The 22,931-nt window shown below is 48.4% G+C and overlaps 2 protein-coding genes across 2 annotated transcripts; both read right to left on the reverse strand.

The window, feature by feature from the left end:
- Positions 1–1,841: 1,841 nt before the first annotated feature.
- On the reverse strand, positions 1,842–13,325 carry LOC144108090 (uncharacterized). Its single transcript, XM_077641370.1, has 5 exons — positions 12,903–13,325; positions 11,272–11,378; positions 3,750–4,034; positions 3,028–3,037; positions 1,842–2,215 (listed from the first exon to the last, which is right to left on the reverse strand). Exons 1-5 carry the CDS (start codon positions 13,291–13,293, stop codon positions 1,842–1,844), a joined length of 1,167 nt encoding a protein of 388 aa, XP_077497496.1. The 5' UTR covers positions 13,294–13,325.
- A 6,716-nt stretch (positions 13,326–20,041) lies between these two features.
- Positions 20,042–22,600, reverse strand: LOC144107639 (uncharacterized). The gene is made up of 2 exons (XM_077640739.1): positions 22,320–22,600; positions 20,042–20,596 (listed from the first exon to the last, which is right to left on the reverse strand). The coding sequence occupies exons 1-2, from the start codon at positions 22,552–22,554 to the stop codon at positions 20,223–20,225; spliced, it is 609 nt and encodes a 202-aa protein (XP_077496865.1). The 5' UTR covers positions 22,555–22,600; the 3' UTR covers positions 20,042–20,222.
- Between the last annotated feature and the right edge of the window lie 331 nt (positions 22,601–22,931).

Genomic DNA, 22,931 nt, shown 5'->3' on the forward strand with positions numbered 1-22,931 from the left:
TTCACACCGTGAAGATGTCATATCGGATGAAAACGAGTGGTTTGATATACACAGTCGTTTTTTCTGGAGGGCCTACAGAAGTTAATGAACCGTGTTCAAAAGTGTACACACAAAAATTGATAGGGGATATCAAAACTGTGGGGAGTTTGGCTCCTTGCTTCACGATCATGTTGGTAAAAGCGCGAAGACTGGACGAACAGATAGATACACAACACGGGCTGATACCTTCTAAGATCTGCTATTTTAGAAGCAGGCTTTTTGAGTTAGAAGAGCGCTTTTTTTTTCGGTATAGCATCGCCAGTAAAGCGGCGCATCAGAATACAGCTGAGACTTCCTAAATGGTAGGCTGCGTAACTACTATTGAATAGCTAAGTTCTAAACTCTTACTGTTAATCTCATTATTAATTAAAATGTTTGCAGCCGACAGTAAGTAATATCCATGTCAGTTTTAAGAATATCAAAAACACAGTTGCCTTCGTAGCTGTGCGCCAACAAATTTTGCCTATCACGCCAAAATACACGCGCTTCGAGAAGCTTGCAGGCACAACCACCCCACCTGTGCGCGTAATGTGTCCGAAGTATCTGTTCCCAACGTGTGAACAGAACGGCCGCAGAGTCTACGCTATCCAAGCGGAAGCAGTAGTTCTTCGTTCGATTTCTCTGTATGCGATCCGTCCCGCACTTTACTATTGCTCTTGCGATTGATTTTACGTCGGAGCACACTTCACCCCAAGCCTTGCAGGTATCCCAAGGCTCTCCCCAATCATTGGCAGTAGAGCGCAACACCGAACCCTTCTCAATCAGAAATTTCAACTCTGCTACACTTCCGGTGGCTCTGAAATATTCGGGACACTTCGAATCGCCGTGACTGTGGTCGGAATGTAGCTACCAAGGGAGAATGTGGCGAAAGACCAGGCTGAACTTATGCAGCATGTTTGGCCAGGTGTCGTTCCCCCTAGAGTACTCGGCCATGCTGGAATGCTACAGGGGTAGCAGGGGGACCTATCCTCCGCCGCATAAACCACTCAGCCGGGGATTGGCTGTTGCATGGAGGCAGCTTCAGACAGGCTCATATCCTAATACTGAACAAGATGCGCCACACTGTATACATCGACAGGTGCACATGGTGCAAGGTAAAACCCACCTTACATCTCATTATTTGTGAGTGTCAGGACATTGACTTTGTCCCTAAGATTACAAACCAGAGTGCGGAGCAATGGGAAGCACTGCTGGCCAGCGAATGCTGCTAGGACCAGATAGGTCTGGTGCAGAGTGCTCCGAAGGCGGAAAATGCTGGCGGAGCCCTGGGCCAAGGGCAGACGACCACTGCTTGAACCAATACAGGCATATCATTTCAACTTTTGATCAGATTTTATCTAAAAACCTTCATTTCACCAACAAACTTCATAATAAGAAGTAAAGTTTTAACGAAGCTTGTAACACTGAAATGCGTATTGAAGTGGCACCATTCGCATGTACTGCATTAAATTTTAAACCTCGCAGTTTTTCACCGAAAATATTTAACGAAAACGCACAAAGAGCAAGAGTTAAGAAGGAAGTTTTGTAAATATATATAAACACACGCCTGTGCTGTTGTTCCGTACACATAACGATAAGCATTTATTTCAATTGCGAATTCGTAGAAAACGATGGGCTTCCCAGCAGCAAGGAAGCGGCGGCGGTGGTTCTCTCTTCTACCGTCAGCCGGCGCTTCTTCCTGTTCAGTGTCCCCGACACCGCGACCACGATGATAATCGCCGCTGCGATGCAGGCAATTGAGTGCAACCCAGAAGAAGGGGTACCCGACGAAAAGCGAATTCTCACTAATTTCTTTTGTTGCGTCAACAATTCGCGTCGTCGCGATAGCTTCCGTTGTGGCGACCTTTGTGGCCTTTGTGGTCGTTGAGGCTTTCGTGGTGGTAGCGACTGGAGTCGTCACAGGCGGAGGTACGTAAGACACTCGCACCACGTTCGAACTTCAGCCCTTCGCTGTTGGCTACTTGAGCTGTCAGGTCAGTGTGCCAGTTCAATGAGCCATCTTGCCCAAGCGAGGAGAAGGTGCGGGGAAGTGACAAAGTGGTGATGTGCCGGTCACTTGATGACAGTGGGTCCAGGTTGCCTTCGACCACATCGGCTTCCGTGATCACAGTCTGGTTTCCAAAGTCGACTTCGAGGCCAGCGTCATGTTTTGACACTCCAATCTCCTGGCCGGAATCTGCGAAAAAAGTAACGTCGCTGAAGGGGAAAGACGACACCATTTTAGTGTGACGTCACCCTAAGCTGCGCCACTGATATGAGCTGAGATAAGCGCTATACTTTCGTTTCTCTCGCCCAGTTCCCGCAGAAGTCCTGTGTGCTTTCTCGCTGTGCATATTGCATGACGGAACGTTTAAAAGGGTCATTGTTGGTCAAGATGCCATGCGCGTATGTCAGTCTGACATCTAATAGTGGTGAAGGGTGAAGACGTCAGCTAACTTATTGCCAGATAGCTAGTTACATACTTACATACACACGTCAGTTACATACAAATGTCAATGAATAATGCTGTGTTGATAGCGCATCGAAAATCGAAACATGTGCTTTCTCGGCTTTGTAGACTCAGCCAGGTGATGAGCAGAAATACCGCACATTGAAACGATTCATTTTCAGACGCACCAATTGATCGTCAGTGCCGAGCTCGTTTATGTTGGTACCTTTACTAATCATACGTCTGTTCTGATGGAGCGTCAATATTTCCGAAGTTATAATTCCCTCCGGCCGCCGCACTAGAGGATTTTCACGCCACGTCTCATAGCCAAAGCTTCAATTGAATTCAATTTTTTACTTTGCAACACATGTATATACAACAAAAATGTAAAATTCCCGGACATATTTTTTTATCCGTGGTTGCTCGTTGCGCTTTTTATTGTTCATATGCTTCGTGTAATTAGTTGTACTGCTAAAAAAAAGGAACCCTGGACAAAATTACAAGTAATGAAAAACGCGTGATGTAATACTGTGCAGCTGTCGGTGCCAATTGCTGTCTACCTTCGTTATGCTGCCGAAACACAAGACGTATGAAACCACAAGCCGCTTCTTTCATCCAGTCACGGCAGACATGTGCGCCTGTTTTGTGTGCCTGCTGGCTAACTCAATGGGACCTCGTCTTCGCTGGTAAACTACCCCTGCAATTTAGGATTCACTGTGATATATTCAACTTAAAGTCCGTAGGGGGATACCAGACGGTTCTCTACAGAGGAAGAAAGACAACCACTGGTTCTAATAACTACTTTATACGAATTCCGAATGTTCTGCACAGAACGACTAACACTTCTTGTGTTCCTAAAGTTCTCCACAGTACTACTGGATAGTAGTACTGTGAATAAGGTGGTGCTTGTCTGTTAACCTCAGTTAAGCAAAATGCGCCGTTAAATTGATCTAAAAAATACAATTGTAGTTACAGAAGATGTTTAGCGGTGGATTTCAACCTTGAACATCATGCAGCGCACTTCAGTGTATTCATGAAGGCTATTCACGTATTCATGAAGGCTAAAGCAACGCAGCGCGAACTGTACTACGATAAGAAATATCATAACAAAACAATTTTGCAAACGCTGGACTCCCTTTCTCATCTGCGGTCGTCACGCCTTCGATGAGGCCGTCCTATGATTAATCGCCAACTTTCCCAGTTCATCCAGGAATTCTGCACCTAATAAGTGGATTATGCCCCTCTGAGCTCCACAGTACACGTATCTTCTTGAAGTACTTACCCATTCCAGAAGTAAGATGAGCTCCTGGCCACGTCCACGTGAGCTCCACCAGGAGCGTGAGGTACTCTCCCGGGCGCACATCCTACACGGCCAGGTCCCAGATTTTTCCCGGAGGCACGTCCTCTTCCACAATATCTTCCGTGACCTGGAAGCACCCTCCGGACGCCACCCTCTGGAAATCGTCCACTCTATCGGCGGTGGTGTCTTCGGTGGTGCCGTCGACGATCTCGAACATGGAGACCTGGAACTCGGAAGCCGATTCGAAGCTCGTTCCCGTGGCAGCTTCTGCGTCAGGCACAGTCGGAAAAGTGGCATAAGAAGAACGAGGAGGAGAATTCAGACGACCAGTGTAGTTCTGATGACCAGTGTAGTAAAGAAGTGTCGAATTAGAACACGTAAAAAATTCGGCTGCTGGGCCGTAGTCCCCTCTGAGAACTGACAGAACCAAACTTTTCAGCATCGCGTGTACTCCCACTGCTACCCTGTACCGCTACCAACCGCCACCAATACTCACGCGCAGATGGCTCCGACAGGCTATATTAGGGCCAGGCGCACCTGCCCTATTCGGACCGTCTGCGCATGCGCAATTGCTGCTCATGGCCTAGGTATGCGACAGCGCTAAAGTCTACGCTAAATGCTTCCAATAGGGCGCTGAAACACACCTGCAAGAGTAAAGCTGCCACAAAAATGCAGTATTCAACTACGTTGTTCCTCGAGTTTACAGGTGCCCACGAGAGTTTTCGGAACCCAGAAATCACGAAGAAGCTTAATCATCTTGACCCGCCGCGGAAGCTCAGTGGTTAGGGCGCTCCACTACTGATCCGGAGTTGCCGGGTTCGAACCCGACCGCGGCGGCTGCGTTTTTATGGAGGAAAAACGATAGGGCACCCGTGTGCTGTGCGATGTCAGTGCACGTTAAAGACCCCCAGGCGGTCGAAATTATTCCGGAGCCCTCCACCACGGCACCTTTCTCCCTTTATTCTTTCACTCCCTCCTTTATCTCTTCCCTTACGGCGCGGTTCAGGTGTCCGACGATATATGAGACAGATACTGCGCCATTTCCTTTCCCCCAAAACTAATTATTATTGTTACTTAATTATCTTGCTGCCTAAGCATGAAACCAAGAATTCAAAGGAGTGCTCACCGCTTCCTTATGCGATCAGAATATTGCACACATGAATGATTGGGCATACCTAAATTAGGGCATCGGGAAACTGAACTTCGCGTTTTTGTGTGCCGAAAACTTTGGTGGGGACTTCTGCGCATTCTACATTGAAGGAACGGGGGCAGTTTACTCTTTGGGCTTTTAGCCTCAGTTAAGTGAAATGCACTCTTAGTTTTACCTAAAGGAACTCAATTGCATTTGGAGGTGTTTTAGAGTGGATGGTAATCTTCAGCATCATGCAGCATGTGTGGCATGAAACGGGACCCGAGCAGCGCAGGTTATCGGCCCAATATTGCAAATGTATTGGCAAAGCCGGCTATACAAAGAACCAAAGTAAGCCCATCTATTTCCGATCATATCTGTTTTGATCGGGAAATTAATGACGATTTCATGAATGCTGTAGCAGCTGTGCCAGGTGTGTTCCAAGCGTAGAATTAACGCATATCAGGTCGCTATATCGACAGGCAGCTGCAAAATGTGAGATACCTTTGCGGCATTTAATGAACTTTAAATGTCCGGAGCTGTTACTTTGGCGAACACGATTTCTATATGAAGCACAAATGAACTAAAACTGTCTTGCACGTGCAAGTCGGGGCGTATCGCCAATTGACTGGTGTTGCAGGTGTTGCAAGCAAGTTGGGGGGAATCTAACGAAATGATCTTAGCAGGTATGTGGGGTTTCACGCCCCGATGCGACACATGGTATCGCAAAAGGGTACTTTCTTGAGCTAGTCTGTACTCTTATATTAGGTGAAGGCACAACACAACTGAGACAGGACGAGAGAAGGAGACAGACACATGGTCTGCATGAGGTGTAATGATCGACAGACAGGCTGCACCTTCGTCAATGTTACTGCGACTCAAGCGCCGCCATTGAACCGATTCCTGTTTATCAAATTCAATCAGAAGGTGCAGAAAGAGAAACACGCCTCGACACCTGTCGCCACTGTTCATCCCCGTCATTCTTCAGGCCTAATAATCAAGACATGACTTTGATAACATGACGACTTTATTTCGAATCGATTCTATTCGGATCGTTCTCGCCACTCGACATCAGCTCAAGCAGCGACTCTATCCTGCTATTAATGTAACCAGCCCTATGTCGTGGCGGGGCATAAGGATTCAATGTATTTTAAAGGAAAGGTACGTTAAGTTACCCCACCCTTGTGGTCCTAATCGCCTCTCGACCTCTGCACTGGAGCATTCGCTCGGAACTGCATTGTGCTCGACTGACGCCACTTCCCTATTGCATGGGGGGCAGCCCGCGTGATTACACCTAGGACTGGAGTTTACTCATTAGTACGAGTTGAGGTTATGCGACTGCCTGAGCGGTTAAATGTGCCGAGAACACGGAAGCTCACCGCTCATCCCATGAAGGAAAGACGTAGTGAAGAAACTACCCGAACCACTCAACGGCTTCGCCACTCGAGTCGCTTTCTGGGTAGAGACAACCGCCATGACGGTGTACCGACCCATGCTGGTGAACTGGGTGAAGTAACCGCTGTAGACGCCGTCGTTTGAGTGAACGTCGGGGCCTGGGAAAAAGTTCAGGAGAAGCGCATGATGAAAGAAAGAAGCAAGCAAGGATGAAAGAAAGAAGCAAGATAGGAGAGAAGGTAGGAACCAAATAAAGAAATATGGGAAGAAAGCGAAGGAAAAAGAAAGAGGGCAAGGCGAAAGGAGGGAAAGAGAGGATAGAAAGGATGGAACACGGGAACACAGGTAAAACCCACGTAACAGACGTCAAAGTACTCAATTAATGGATTCAGTTCAATTCAATTTATTTTGCCATCATGGTACAAATGATGGTGGGGGCCCGGAGTAAAAGCTGTCGTTTGACAGCTTGACAAGGCCACGGTCCCCCACTTTGCCAGCAATGCTGTAGACTGGCACGTGGACAGAAATGCAAGGTACATGATCGCATCACAAGATAAAACAACAACACAAGCAAGATTCAGCGAGATGTAATGATCGATGTTGGTAATGTGGAAAATCTCCGCATCATGTGTATCCGGTTTTTCAGAATCGTTTTGTTATTAGATAATTAACGGAGACCTTGGACATCTAAAGAAGTAACTCGATAATCTCGCATTCTCCTTTCATTGCACTTTGTAGTCTTTCGTTAGTAATGTAAACCGCTCCGAAACTTGACAAAGAGTAGGTTGAACTCTTTGGTAATCTATTCGACTTTCTTCTGTGGTGCGCCACAAACAAGAGAGGAAGAAGGACACGGACAAGGTGTGAACACAGTACTTGTTTGATAAGGCAAGTGCAGCTTTTTCTCCACTGTCAGTGTTACGCTGTGGAAGAGAGTCGAATGTTTATCAGCATAGCAATTAATGGCTCTCACCACGTCCGTCTTCATGAAGGGAAATCGTAATCGCGTGTGGAGCGTCCTGCATCTTCGGACGCTGAACTGTGGCCAAGACCACGGCGTCCAGAATCACCTTCTTGTCCTTGCTGACCTTGACGTAGATGACCGCTCCGTCCAACCTGTCCACGAGCATGATGCCCATCTCGCATGAGACTCGTATCGGCTCGTCGTCTTTTCCTCTGGGTTCTGACTTGACCCGAACGCTGACCTCTACTGGTGCCGAGGTGGAGCTGGTCACGTGAAGTGTCCACGTACGAACCTTGTGAACAGGAAAAAAGGTGACCTTGAGCCCCTCTGGCGGAGGATGCCACTAAATAGCGGGCATTCAGCAGCACACAGTCAACAAATACCGCGGATATTTAGAGCAGAAAATTTCACTAGGCACTAGCGGTTTAAAACCATGACGCAAGTCGCCAACACTCTCCAGTTTGGCCTACACTTAAAATACATTCCTTTTTGAAAGTGGAAGGCGAAACGGTCGACAGCGACTGGTTTCGTTCACTTGGTAGAGCATGGTGCTAGATGTGCGGAGGACATGGGTTCGGATCTCATAGCTAACATGTGGTTGTGTTTTTTTCGACTTGCTTATAAATAGTCTGATTTAATAAACAATTAATCAATTTCCTTCACTTAAACGAAACCCATAACAAAAAAGGCCAATATGGCCCGATTTTTTCCGCGCGCCTGAGTGACTGTTTGCTTCTTTCCGATATTTAGTTAGCAGAACCATTGAATGGAGCATTCTGCCGAGCATATTAAAGTATAGAGTTATTGAAAGCACCCGCAGCCCAGTTATTAAAGAATGTTCATTGCATTAAATTCATTAATTCGCACGTATACGCAGCAGTGACGGGCAGCTTGGACTAATTAGGGTGCCACATTTCAAAGCAGGTAAGGAGCGCACTAAATTAAGCGAAGACTTGAAAATAGGTAAATTGGTTTTTGTGGAGAGGAAATGGAGCAGCATGTCTCGCATCTCGGCGGACACCTGAACCGCTCCATGAGGGAAGAGATTGAGGAGGGACTGAGAGAAGAAAGGAAGAAACAGGTGCTGTAGTGGAGGACTCCGGATAAATCAGACCACCTGGAGATCTTTAGCGGGCACTAACATCGCACAGCACACGGGCGCCATTTGCGTTTCGCCTGCATCGAAACGTGGCAGCCGCGGTCGGGTTTGGTACTCCGGATCAGACACTGAACCTACGCGGCGGGTTATGGGTTGAAGAACGATCTCGTCTAGAGTCTTTGCCAGACGCATTCCTGCGCCTTCACCAATTGCTTGTCCGGGGACGGGGGTAAATTATCCGCTCAACTTTGTAATGATTATAGTAATGTCGTGAAATGACGCCAGCCCATCCTTTGGGGACCTCCCCGGAACTCCGGCTCACCTGCCTCCTCCCACACCCTCACGGTGTGGCTGAGGTGTCCACCTATATGTGATACAGTTACTGCACCTTTCCTTTCCTCTCAAATTACAATCACAACGGAGACGCGGCTGCCGCGCTGGCTGAGTGGTTACGGCGCTCGACAGACGCGGGTTCGATTCTGGCCGCAGCGGTCGAATTTCGATGGAGGCGAAATTCTAGAGGCCCGTGTACTGTGCGATGTCAGTGCACGTTAAATAACCCCAGGTGGTCGAAATTTCCGGAGCCCTTCACCACGGCGTCCCTCAAATCTTGAGACGCTTTGGTACGCTAAACACCCATAAACATAAACGGAGATGCACACCGGCCAACTCGGGGAGCAGGGTCACTGCAGCCCGTTCGTGATCTCTTCGGGCGGCGGATGTGCTGTTGCGAGAGGGCTCCTAGAGACTCCGAGCGATTTGCCCAACGGGCAAGGCGTCGCGCCGAACGAGCGATGGCGTTCCGTGAACTACCTGGCAGTGCTGCAACACTCTGTCGCGTTCCACTCTTAAAAGTGAAGCTTAAGCATCCTCGCATAGTTTACCTTGGCTGCTCTGAAATTACCACTTACTAGGAAGCAGGGTCAGGCGAACGCCAGGAAGCGGCTGTCATTAAACCGACTGCTTTAATAATGAATGGAAGAATGGAAAAGAAATTGCACGGCGCCTGCCCACTGGCTCCAGCTGGGCCACAATCGCTGCCACGTGCAGACAGTTCAGAGACGCGAGAGGACAGTCTGAAAAAGAAGCGTGCCGAAGAACCGCGTCCGCCGAATCATAATAATAATAATACTTGGTGTTGGGGGAAAGGAAAGGGCGCAGTATCTGTCTCATATATCTTTGGACACCTGGACCGCGCCGTAAGGGAAGGGACAAGGGAGGGAGTGAAAGAAGAAAGGAAGAAGGAGGTGCCACTGTGGAGGGCTCCGGAATAATTTCGACCACCTGAAGATTTTTAACGTGCACTGACATCGCACAGCACACGGGCGCCTTAGCGTTCTGCCTCCATAAAAACGCAGCCGCCGCGGTCGGGTTCGAACCCGGGAACTCCGGATCAGTAGTCGAGCGCCCTAACCACTGAGCCACCGCGGCGGGCCTGCACATTGTATTCAATCGCTGTTTCATGACACCAAGTTTTTCCCTAGGCCTGAGGTCTTTATAAAAAACAGCATGAAAACAGGCCAAATGTACTTTTTTTATTCGCTACCAGAAGCATCCGAATTCGGTCATACTGCGGAGTTATCGACGCATTGACTTGGCGGCATCAAGCGCCCAAGCGATAAAGCTCTCAGAACTCTTCTCATGCACAAATAGAGATTGCCCCGCCTGAAGCGGAGCACTAAAGACCTTGTTGCAGAGCAAGTCTCTGTGCGTCTTGGCATTTTATTGAAGCGAAAGGCTTCACTACGCTAGTTAAATCAGTCGTCGCGTAGGTCGGAAAATGACCTTGAAAGACTTTCAGCCCAACCACGTTAGTCGCGTATGACTATAGTCGTACAGTTATGGTGTCGAACCCTTGACCCCTGACCTTGATCCATGACCTTTACTTGACCGTTGGCCTTAAGAACATCCTACTGGTTGATGCGAAGCCACGTGATGACATCAGATGGGGGTGTCAAAAGACCATGTAATGCCACGTCGTAGCCCCATGGTCGTGTGGGTACATATGCAACGGCTGTCACGAGCGTGTAGCGGAGCTGCCATGGACGAACCTCAGACGCTTAGCAAGCGTCCTTGATTTTCGATGAATTTTAGGGTTAGCCAAGTTAAGCCACCGCAAATTTTTTTTTTATGGCGTTTAAATTTATCTCTTGTCGCGAACGTGCCTTGGAAAACGGCACGTTCGCAGATGTTGACGAGGTCAAAGCCTTTACCAGAAAAGGTTAAGGTTGGGTCTCAAGGTCTCTACAGTTGTTTTTAAATCGAACATCTTTAACGAAAGTCTGTCTGGTTGGGCTTGAAACGCAGGAGTCGCTGGAGCTCCCACGTACTGAAACCTGGGCCCGAGCAACCTTTCGAGATTAAGTCGGTCCTTCACAAAAGAGACCATGAAGGCGTGTCTAAGATGTCTGCCTTCCACGAATGAAAATCCCCTACGTCACGTAACCACTGAAAAGAGGCGAGGTCTACTGAGGTCTTCTGCATACATCAACAGTAGAGAAGCGTGGGAAGCCACCCGCCTGGCGGCTGAGCCAGTGAAGAAGCGATGCATCTTCACTTGTCCTTGTCCTTAGTCTGCGTAGCATACCCACCCGCGTCCCAGGCCTACGTGGCGGCACCGGGGAATTTAGGTCTCCTCCTCGGTGGACTAATGAAGTTTTCATTCATTCATTCATTCATTTATACTGTCTGCTGGGTGCTAACAATTTTAGCCGCCTTTGAGGAAATTAAGGGACCGAGTTGGTCGCGGAACGTTGGGATTTTGATTTCAGCCCTTCGTGTCCACCAGGACCTCCTTCTCATGCAGTAGTTCTAATATCAATGTGTAATCAGTTTTTTTCTTCGACAAATGCGTACCGGTAGCAGTGCACCCCTCCCATTATTGTTTGACCCGAGTACCGTTTCCCGTGCTACTCACCTTTTCTTTGCGGCAGTAGGTGAAGGGGTGCCTGCTGTCGTTGAGGCTGCCATACTCGTCGAACACGCCGTATCTGAAGTGGGCCCACTCGTGCACGAACACGTACGCTGCGAATGTGAGAGTCTTTATAAAACAACACTGTTTTTATTTCTAAACAGTAGCCTCAGCATTACGTGCTAGCGCAATCTCAAGCATAGCAAGGAGAAAGCTGTCATCGTGTACTGGTCGTGCAATTTCTCTTCACTCGACGTGAGACAGGTCGAATGCTCCTTATGTGACGCGAGGCCGTCTACAGCTAAGGTGTTCTGCATGTCTGTCTCATGAACTCCAACAGCAAATCGCACGCGCACACACAGTGACTCGCACCTCAGCTATTTAAACATATTGTATGTCATTTACAATGTGTTCTAAGAGCCCCGCAACTGATTTTTTAGCTTAGCTTTCTGAGGTACAAAACCGATATAGTTATACCAATGTTGACGAACATTGGAGATCAAGGAATTATGCTTGCTAGAGTTAATATGATTCACCCAAAGAAATTATTAGAAAATATTACTAATAGCCGACTATTTAACTGTTGCAGGTTTGACGACTCGTTTTCGTGGAGCCTCGTAACTGGACGTCAGTAATAGCGAAATTAGTTTTTGAAATTTGGAATCGTGACCAACTCCGGCACTCTGGCTGAAAAAGTGTTCGTATTTGGGGCGCGCACTGAAGCACCCACCAATCCCGTCCCTCCAGAGCACACGTGACCACGGAGAGAGGTGCGCTGTTGGGTGTACCGGTGCGCGCGCAAAAGAGGCGCTCTGGAAAGGAACGCTACGTGGACAGAATTTGTTAAAACTTTTTGGCAGCCTATTTGGTCTAAGTGCGGGATGAACGGGGACAGCATTAAAACAAATTTTCTGCAGCGATCAACGCTGAACAACGCCGACACGACAGAGCGAGACAAAACACACTGCGCACGCCTTGGTCCACTCCTCGTCACTTTCGTCGCGGCAAGGTTTGCTTTTTTTTCCCAATCAGCACACCTCCTCTCTCAAACATCCGGGTGATCTCGGGGTTATGCAGCCACCCACCCACCCGTTTTCAATATCTCCTCGCCGCGTCCGTAGCAGCTTATGATTACAATACGGAGTCCACCTCGAGCCGTTGCGTGGGTGAAGTCCGTCCAAGGTCACCGAACGAAGCGGCCAGGAGAGTATGCGAGGTTACGAATGCAGTGGAGAAAAAAGGGAAGAAGGAAAGAGAGAAAATGGAGAGACGCTGTTGTCGACAGCCAAATTGAAGCAAGAGATAAGTGGAGCAAGAGCAGAGAAGGTGTGATAGCAAAGCAGTCGTAGCCGCCCAGCCTCCGGTTCAGGCCGATTGTTTGACTGGGTCATTGCCTAGTTTGGCCAATTCAATTTTGTTTCCTTTTTAGGCGCTATCTCTCTCTCCATCTCTCGACTCCTGGTCCCTACCACTGTGGGAGCGTCTTTTGACCTTTCCCACATCCCGGAAGTTGTCACGCGAACACACGTACTTTCACTGGGCTTCCTCACCAATAATGGCTATCGCCGTAAATGAACTTAAAGCGAAAATATTGTGCAGGCAACTACTTGCCATACCTGGCTTAAGCCATCTCTTACCCGCAGACTTGTCAAGTGTGGCCAGAAATCTGGGAGTGAGGTGGATGAAGTTTCCTGGCTGGCCACACAGATGCACCTGTTCTGTGAACGGCTTGTCTCCGTGCTGCTCCTCGGGCACGTCGCTCCTGTAGAAGGCGCTCGACGAAAGTGCCCGTGCGCTCCTTCTCTTCGGCCACGTCATGGGTACCTCGATGGTGGCGTGTTTGAAGTACACACGCCCGTAGGTGGCTTTGTGAAGGAACTCGGAGGCGGATCGGAGCAGGGTCTGCGCATTTTTATACCGCTCACAATCCATACAGATCGCGTCATGAGACATTAAAATCAGAAGTGACTGCGGTCGCTGAGAAGGTGTTTTCCTGGAACCTTTCGCTTTACCTATCCACGCTATCATCTTTATTTTATTTGCTCTTCTTTTTATCTATATGTCGTTATTCCCCAGTAGCCTGGAGTCTAATGCCAATTTCCTCATGTAGCATTATTAAGAGGTACCCAAGTTTTTGCAGCTTTCGAACGATGCAGCTATTACTTTTCACAGCCTCTTATGAGCAGCTATTATAAATCAGTCTGAGTATATTCGTAGTTTTTAAACACAATCTTAAACCAGATAATGCGATATCATTTAGGTTGCCTGCTACGGTGTCTGAAATCAATGTCTAATGTACTAGCGATACTGCCGGCAAAACTGTGCAGGAAACCAGTTCTATTGACCGTATATGATATGCATGAGTAATCACCTTCCAGGGAGGGAGTGACAAGAAAGGAAGGAAGAGGTGCCGCAGTGGAGGGCTCCGGAACAATTTCGACCTCCTGGGGATCTTTAACGTGCACTGACATCGCACAGAACACTGGCGCCTTAGCGTTTCGCCTCCTTCGAAACGCAGCCGCCGCGGTCGGGTTCGAACCCGGGAACTCCGGGTCGGTAGCCGAGCGCCCTAACCACTCAGCCACCGCGGCGGGTCGCGGTTCCATCACACCGGTTCAGAAACGAACGACACTACTACAAGAGTCACTAAATAATTTTAGTGACTAACTACTACGACACAGGGGGGATTAAGGGCGGTTTAAGTGTGTGCAAGACGATGGCGCTACGAGTGCACGCGAAGCACGGTGAAAATTTACTCTATGGAGCTGCAAAAAAGGCGCCACCACCGGCGGACCTACTACCAGCCCCATCTCTGGAGCGTAGGGAGGCTATACTGGCCAGATCAGAAACGTTGACGCAAGTCCAGGCCACTGAGTGGGCTCACAATGTCGCCGATAGCCAGAGGCCCGCAGCCATCTGGTATTGTGGCCGCTAGGGTTCAGTGCTGGCATTGAAAGTTTTTCAATAAAAAAAATACCGGAAACATATGGCACTCTCTTAATTCCGACGTCTGCAATTTACATGCTCATAATTACTCATGTACGCCTCAGTACAGATCTCGAAGATGCGTTTCTACGAAACCCGTGCATTCACTAGACGCGCCTTTATCGATAATCTTCAAACGTCGAGCCGCCGTGGCTTAGTGGAAGCGTCCCCGTGTCGAACGCCAAATTCCCTGGTTCGATCCATGGCCAATTTACGGTTTATTCATTGTTTGTACGTGCCCTCTGATTTTTAGGCACCCCCAATATTTCCGACAGCGTGTTGCAGAGCTGCCAGGAAGTCCACGGAACGCCATAGCCTTGCCCATTGGACAATTCGCTCGCAGTCTCTAGGAGGCCTCTGAAAACAACACGGACGCTGTTCCATACTAGCACTCGTATGCGGCTGCGGTTTCATCACACCGGTTCAGAAACGAAGGACACTGGGACGCAGGATGTCTCCGACGCGGGATGCCAACGACACCACTACGGCGCCGACGGCTTTTCGACCAACGAGCTGTATGTAATCTAGGCCCGGCATCTGTCATCGATACTGAAGCACCTGAGGTGGGGAAGCAGAAATAAAGGATAGCAGGCAGAATGGAAAAATGAAATAAAAGAGGTGAGGGGGCAGAAACAGAGGATATGGGGATCGATCTGTATGAAAAGTTTTCAAAACCGCGGCGGGTTAACGAGCTGTAGACGCATTGGCGTGAAAGCGCACTAGAGCTTCCACAGTGGAAGCGCGGTTGGACACCTCTCTGACCATGCATTCTGCATTTTGTTCTATCTTCTAGACGCCCTTGCCACGTATTTTGGTCGCTTCACATCCCTATGGCAAAAACAATGCGCTGGAAAAAAAACACTTCGCGGGATACATACGAGGCTTGGGAACGCAGGTACCAGGTACCAGTATAAATGGAGCAGCTGCTTACCTTGATGTTGTCAATTGTGGACTCGTCCGGAGGAACGTTGTCGCCGATGGATACCCCCAGTTCCTTGTTGCTTCTATCCGAGGTGTCGATGTCGACTGACGACGCAGTGCTTAACAAAAGCAGTAGAGCGGGCGCGAAGCCAGTCACCGTGCCCATCTTATCCGTTGCAACTGGGTAGCAATGTTCCAAATATGGAAAAAGGATGGCTGAAATAATGGTTTTGCTCTCCACAGTGCCGCAAAGTGGCGTTCTTTTGTGCCCAGGCTCTTCCAGTATCCCTCAAGAAAAGAAACGCACTGCTGAAAAAAAAAATGGCTGCTGCTTAGCTCAGCTAACCCTGGTCATGCAAGCGAGAGCTGAAATGAACGCTGCGGCCTATTGCTGCAGTGCCGCGTGCTCCCACATTGCAACACCTCCTTTATGAAACTATGCCTGTCAAAAGAGCCCTCTTGCTGAATCACACTCTTTCTTGTCACTCTTTCTCATTCGCCAGCGCTTGCCGCTCGTGGCGCTGCCGGCTGACACTAGTACCATCTGGCCCGACCGTGCGCAGGCTTGCTGGGCGCGTTCGTGCGTTGTTTCGTGCGAGATCAACAAAGAAATGTTTTATTCGCTGTTATCAACGGGCGCAGGAATACGCCGTGACGTTTGGTTTCCTTCCGTTTGTGTACTGACAGCGTGCATAATGAGGTACTGCTGTGTGCCTATATATGTGCACATCAAGTGCAAAAAAGAAAGACGCCGCGTGGTATCACTCCACAAGATTCCTGCCGACCTCGAGTTGCGCCAGCGATGGCTAAAGGTTGCAATGGCTGATTTCCTTGAATACATCGAAGGACTGAGAAAGGACAGCCACCCTGACAAAATTTCTTTACCAACGAGACATACACAGCACTGGTACTGAAATCAACACTGAATGTAGTATGCATTCGTTACCTTCTGAAGGAAAAGGAGTTCATATTTTTGAATCGAAAGTTTTCGAGTGATATCCGATTGAGGCACTGTTCGGGTTCCTTTGAAGGCGAGCAGGTTGCATTGATGCTCTGGATGTGAAGACTGTACTCTGCGGACTTGAGAAGATGTTGAAGACGGGTATTGTGTCTGGATCAGTTCGAAGCAATGTCAACAGCTCAGCCTCATTCTGTACTGATGCAGCGGTTTCCAATGAAGACACTCAGAAATTAACGCAGCCGTACAAGCAAGGGCTTTTCTCCATCAGCAGCAAAGAACAGATCGCGACATCTTTGCGCTACACCATGACTCCCCAACCCCGAAGTGGCTAGTGTATGTAGTTATTGGGGGATATCTGGCCTGGGTCTTGTCAGAAAGGCTCAGCTGCGCGAGCTGCATTCAACTTGCGGAAAAACCAAAGGGCAGTGCCCCCTTTGAGGAACTTATTGCAAACTAATGGCATGCATGATGGACTAAAGTATCCAACCAAAGAGTTATAGCGTCTGTTTTGATAGGTATTGGACCTCAAGCGGTTTGTCGACATAATGCTGTTTCACAGGAAATCCATTTCCAAAGCGCTAGAAACAAGTGGGGAACATGCTGTTGACGTTCTTGTGGGAATATGTCCATTTTGGTGAGCAAGAACGAAGATCCAGGCCACAGGAAGAACCGCTGCTGACTAACCATATGCTTTTAATATCACAGACAAGAATTCAGTCGCCAAGATGTACGCAAATTAAGAAACCAATGTCACGGAAGCTGCTAAAATTGTAGCATGCCATGCGGCCAGTTGCAGGCAAAACAAGTTCAGATAAGTACTCAAATAAATGTTCTATTGTTAAATGTATCATGTGGTTGAGTGTAAGAAAATCTGGGCCGTGGGAACGAACCGAAAGCCTGTTATAAAGCAGGCAAATCACATAACCGAGGAAAAGCCCAGTTTTTGGCTATTATTACGTTTTGAGTTTCTGCCCAGCCCCGTGAGCGACAGCTGAAGCGTTTGGCTAGTGGGCTAGTCGACATCAAAGCAATAATAATAATAATAATAATAACAATAATTGGTTTTTGTGTGGAAAGCAAATGGCGCAGTACCTTTCTCATATATCGGCGGACACCTGAACCGCGCCGTAAGGGAAGGGATTAAGGAGGGATTGAAAGAAGAAAAGAGGAATGAGGTGCCGTAGTGGAGGGCTCCGGAATAATTTCGACCACCTGGGGATCTTTAACGTGCACTGACATCGCACAGCACACGGGCGTCTTAGCGTTTTTCCTCCATAAAAACGCAGCTGCCACGGTGGGCGTTCGAACCCGGGTACTCCGGATCAGTATTCGAGCGCCCTAACCACTGAGCCACCGCGGCGGGTTCAAAGCAACGCCTGAATGAACAAACGAAACTGCTCGTGACTGGCGCGGCGGCTGTGTCACGCAATCATATCGCTTGTATCACTTTCAATATTCGCGATAAAAGCTCTCGAACAGCGCTTGGTTAGCATAATCGACGAACTGAATTAAATGTAGAGCTATGTACAACTCTACAACCAACATGAGCAGCGCAAGTCGGGGGCGGCGCACATGTTCCAGCTGCGTTCTGAACGACGGCACAGTGCAGCTAGCAGCGCCGCGTCGCGAGCGGCACGTGAACCGCAGCGTCCGCGGCGGTCCTATTGTGTGGCGTCGGAACTGACAGACATAGTTTTATAAAGGAGGCGTTGCACAATGTTGTCAGCGCTAACGCATGTAGCCCAGCTCGCAAAATACTCTCCTTTACCGATCCCTACTGTACTTCGTGCCCCGTTTTGTCATAGAGGTGCGTTTTCAGTGGATACCAGGACATACCAGGCATACCAGTGGATACCAGGCATTTCCTCAAATTCTATAGCCGATTTCCTAGCGAAATCTGCTATCAATGGCCCAGTTGCCCAGGGCGTTCCAAACCTCATACTTCTGACCATGTCCCGGTATGAACGCTTCCAAATTCACCATTACCTGAGCCATGAGCCCATCCTTGGTACAGCGGATTTCGAGCATTTGAAATTCCCATGGAATATACGTTACTGTACATCAAGACAATGTGAGGTTTCTATGACACTGTTGCGTTGTAGGATACCTCGCCTTAATCTATAGTTATGCCGTTCGGGGTTCACGCCGTCGAATCTATGTGCGTCATGCGGAGACGCTGAATCCATCACAGGTTTATACCTTCTAATAATAATAATAATTGGTTTTTTGGGGGAAAGGAAATGGCGCAGTATCTGTCTCATATATCTTTGGACACCTTAACCGCGCCGTAAGGGAAGGGATAAAGGAGAGAGTGAAAGAAGAAAGGAAGAATAGGTGCCGTAGTGGAGGGCTCCGGAATAATTTCGACCACCTGGGGATCTTTAACGTGCACTGACATCGCACAGCACACGGGCGCCTTAGCGTTTTTCCTCCATAAAAACGCAGCCACCGCTTCTAAGATCTGCTATTTTAGACGCAGGCTTTTTGAGTAAGAAGAGCGCTTTTTTTTTCGGTATAGCATGGCCAGTAAAGTGGCGCATCAGAATACAGCTGAGACTTCCTAACTGGTAGGCTGGCTAACTAATATTGAATAGCTAAGTTCTGAACTCTTACTGTTAGTCTCTTTATTAATTAAAATGCCTGCAGCCGGCAGTGATATCCATATAAGTATTAAGAATATCGAAAACACAGTTGCCTTCAAAGCTGTGGGCCAACAAATTTTGCATATCACGCCAACATACATGCGCTCTCGAAAAACTTGCAGGCGCAACCACCCCACCTGTGCGCGTAATGTGTCCAAAATATCTGTTCCCCACGTGTTAACAGAACGGCGCCAGAGTCTACGCTATCCAAGCGGAATCAGTAGTTCTTCGTTCGATTTCTCTGTATGTGATCCGTCCCGCACTTTACTATTACTCTTGCGATGGATTTTACGTCGGACCGCACTTCACCGCAAACCTTGCAGGTATCCCAAGGCTCTCCCCAATCATTGGCAGTAGAGCGCAACACCGAACCCTTCTCGATCAGAAATTTCAACTCGGCTACACTTCCGGTGGCTCTGAAATATTCGGGACACTTCGAATCGCCGTGACTGTGGTAGGAATGTAGCTACCAAGGGAGAATGTGGCGAAAGACCAGGCGACAAGTATAAGGTTGAAATTATGCAGCATGTTTGGCCAGGTGTCGGTCCCCCTAGAACACTCGGCCATGCTGGAATGTTACAGGGGTAGCAGGGGGACCTATCCTCCGCCGCATAAACCACTCAGCCGGGGATTGGCTGTTGCATGGAGGCAGCTTCAGACAGGCTCATATCCTGATAGACTACATGTACTGAACAAGATGCGCCACACTGTTTACATCGACAGGTGCACATGGTTCAAGGTAAAACCCACCTTACATCTCATTATTTGGAAATGTCGGGACATTGACTTTGTCCCTATATGATTACAAACCAGAGTGCGGAGCAATGGGAAGCACTGCTGGCCAGCGACTGGTGCGAGGACCAAATAGGTCTGGTGCAGAGTGCTCCGAAGGCGGCAAATGCTAGCGGAACCCTTGTCTAAGGGCAGACGACCGCTGCTTGAACCGATACAGGCATATCACTGCAACTTGTGATCAGATTTTGTTTAAAAACCTTCATTTCGCCAACAAACTTCATAATAAGAAGTAATGTTTTAACGAAGCTTGTAACACTGAAATGCGTATTTAACTGGCACCATTCGCATGTACTGCATTACATTTTAAACCTCGCAGTTTTTCACCGAAAATATTTAACGGAAACGCACAAAGAGAAAGAGTTAAGAAGGAAGTTTTGTAAATATATATAAACACACGCCTATGCTGTTGTTTCGTACACATAACGATAGCTTTTATTTCAATTGCGAATTCGTAGAAAACGATGGGCTTCCCAGGTGCAAGGAAGCGGCGGCGGTGGTTCTCTCTTCTACCGCCAGCCGGCGCTTCTTCCTGTTCAGTGTCCCCGACACCGGGACCACGATGATAATCGCCGCTGCGATGCAGGCAATTGAGTGCAACCCAGAAGAAGGGGTACCCGACGAAAAGCGAATTCTCATTAATTTCTTTTGTTGCGTCAACAATTCGCGTCGTCGCGATAGCTTCCGTTGTGGCGACCTTTGTGGCCTTTGTGGTCGTTGAGGCTTTCGTGGTGGTAGCGACTGGAGTCGTCACAGGCGGAGGTACGTAAGACACTCGCACCACGTTCGAACTTCAGCCCTTCGCTGTTGGCTACTTGAGCTGTCAGGTCAGTGTGCCAGTTCAATGAGCCATCTTGCCCAAGCGAGGAGAAGGTGCGGGGAAGTGACAAAGTGGTGATGTGCCGGTCACTTGATGACAGTGGGTCCAGGTTGCCTTCGACCACATCGGCTTCCGTGATCACAGTCTGGTTTCCAAAGTCGACTTCGAGGCCAGCGTCATGTTTTGACACTCCAATCTCCTGGCCGGAATCTGCGAAAAAAGTAACGTCGCTGAAGGGGAAAGACGACACCATTTTAGTGTGACGTCACCCTAAGCTGCGCCACTGATATGAGCTGAGATAAGCGCTATACTTTCGTTTCTCTCGCCCAGTTCCCGCAGAAGTCCTGTGTGCTTTCTCGCTGTGCATATTGCACGACGGAACGTTTAAAGGGGTCATTCTTGGTCAAGATGCCATGAGCGTCTGTCTGTCTGACGTCTAATAGTGGCGAAGGGTCAAGACGTGGAGCTAACTTATTGCTAGATAACTAGTTACATACTTACATACACACGTCAGTTACATACTTATGTCAATGAACAACGCTGTGTTGATAGCGTGTCGAAAACCGAAACATGTGCTTTCTCGGCTATGCACAGTCAGCCAGGTGATGAGCAGAAATGCCGCACATTGAAACGAGTCATTCTCAGGCGCACCAATTGATCGTCAGTGCGGAGCTCGTTTACGTTGGTACCTTTACTAATCATACGTCTGTTCTGATGGAGCGTCAATATTTCTGACGCTAAAAACAAGTCGCTTAAAACCGGTGCAATACGCGAACCAATACATATGCCTTGCTTCTGCAAGTAAGAAGCATTGTCAAACTCAACAAGTGTAGAAGAAAGGTAAAAGCTAAGCAATTCTAAAAAGTTATCTACTGAAATCCCAGATGAATTTTGGAAGACAGTCACACCCAGCGCATCAATGCGCTCTCTGACCGCTGTGCAGAGTTGTGTCTGTGGTATAGAGTAAAAAAGCTTACTAAGTTATAATTCCCTCCGCCGTACTAGAGGATTTCCACGCCACGTCTCATAGCCAAAGCTTCAATTCAATTTGTTACTTTGCAACACATGTATATACAACAAAAATGTAAAATTCCCGCACATTTTTTTATCCGCGGTTGCTCGTTGCGCTTTTTATTTCTCATACGCTTCGGGTAATTAGTTGTACTGCTAAAAAGAAAGGAACCCTGGACAAAATTACAAGTAATAAAAAACGCGTGCAGTAATACTGTGCAGCTGTAGGTGCCAATAGGTGTCTACCTTCGTTATGCTGCCAAAACACAAGACGTATGAAACCACAAGCCGTTTCTTTCATCCAGTCACGGCAGACATGTGCGCCTGTTTTGTGTGCCAGCTGGCTAACTCAATGGGACCTCGTCTTCACTTTTAAAGTCCGTAGGGGGATACCAGACGGTTCTCTGCAGATGATGAAAGACAACCACTGGTTCTAATAACTACTTTATACGAATTCCGAATGTTCTGCACAGAACGACTAACACTTCTTGATGCGTTCCTAAAGTTCTCCACAGTACTACTGGATAGTAGTGCTGTGAATAAGGCGGTGCTTGTCTGTTAGCCTCAGTTAAGCAAAAGGCGCCGTTAAATAGATCTCAAAAATACAACTGTAGTTACAGAAGATGTTTAGCGGTGGATTTAAACCTTGAACATCATGCAGCGCACTTCAGTGAAAACTCTATATTACGTATTCATGTAGGCTAAAGCAACGCAGCGCGAACTATACTACGATAAGAAATATCATAATAAAACAATTTTGCAAATGCTCGCCTCCCTCTCTCATCAGCTGTCGTCACGCCTTCGATGAGGCCGTCCTATGATTAATCGCCAACTTTCTCAGTTCATCCAGGAAATCTGCACCTAATAAGTGGATTATGCCCCTCTGAGCTCCACAGTACACGTATCTTCTTGAAGTACTTACCCATTCCAGAAGTCAGATGAGCTCCTGGCCACGTCCACGTGAGCTCCACCAGGAGCGTGAGGTACTCTCCCGGGCGCACATCCTCCACGGCCAGGTCCCAGATTTTTCCCGGAGGCACGTCCTCTTCCACAATATCTTCCGTGACCAGGAAGGACCCTCCGGACGCCACCCTCTGGAAATCGTCCACTCTATCGGCGGTGGTGTCTTCGGTGGTGCCGTCGATGATCTCGAACATGGAGACCTGGAACTCGGAAGCCGATTCGAAGCTCGTTCCCGTGGCAGCTTCTGCGTCAGGCACAGTCGGAAAAGTGGCATAAGAAGAACGAGGAGGAGAATTCAGACGACCAGTGTAGTTCTGATGACCAGTGTAGTAAAGAAGTGTCGAATTAGAACACGTAAAAAATTGGGCTGCTGGGCCGTACTCCCCTCTGAGAACTGACAGAACCAAACTTTTCAGCATCGCGTGTACTCCCACTGCTACCCTGTGCCGCTACCAACGGCCATCAATACTCACGCGCACAGGGCTCCGACAGGCTATATTAGGGCCAGGCACACCTGCCCTCTTCGGACCGTCTGCGCATGCGCAATTGCTGCTCATGGCCTAGGTATGCG

This window comes from Amblyomma americanum, chromosome 10 (assembly GCF_052857255.1).
Source record: "Amblyomma americanum isolate KBUSLIRL-KWMA chromosome 10, ASM5285725v1, whole genome shotgun sequence".
Lineage (NCBI taxonomy): Eukaryota > Metazoa > Arthropoda > Arachnida > Ixodida > Ixodidae > Amblyomma > Amblyomma americanum.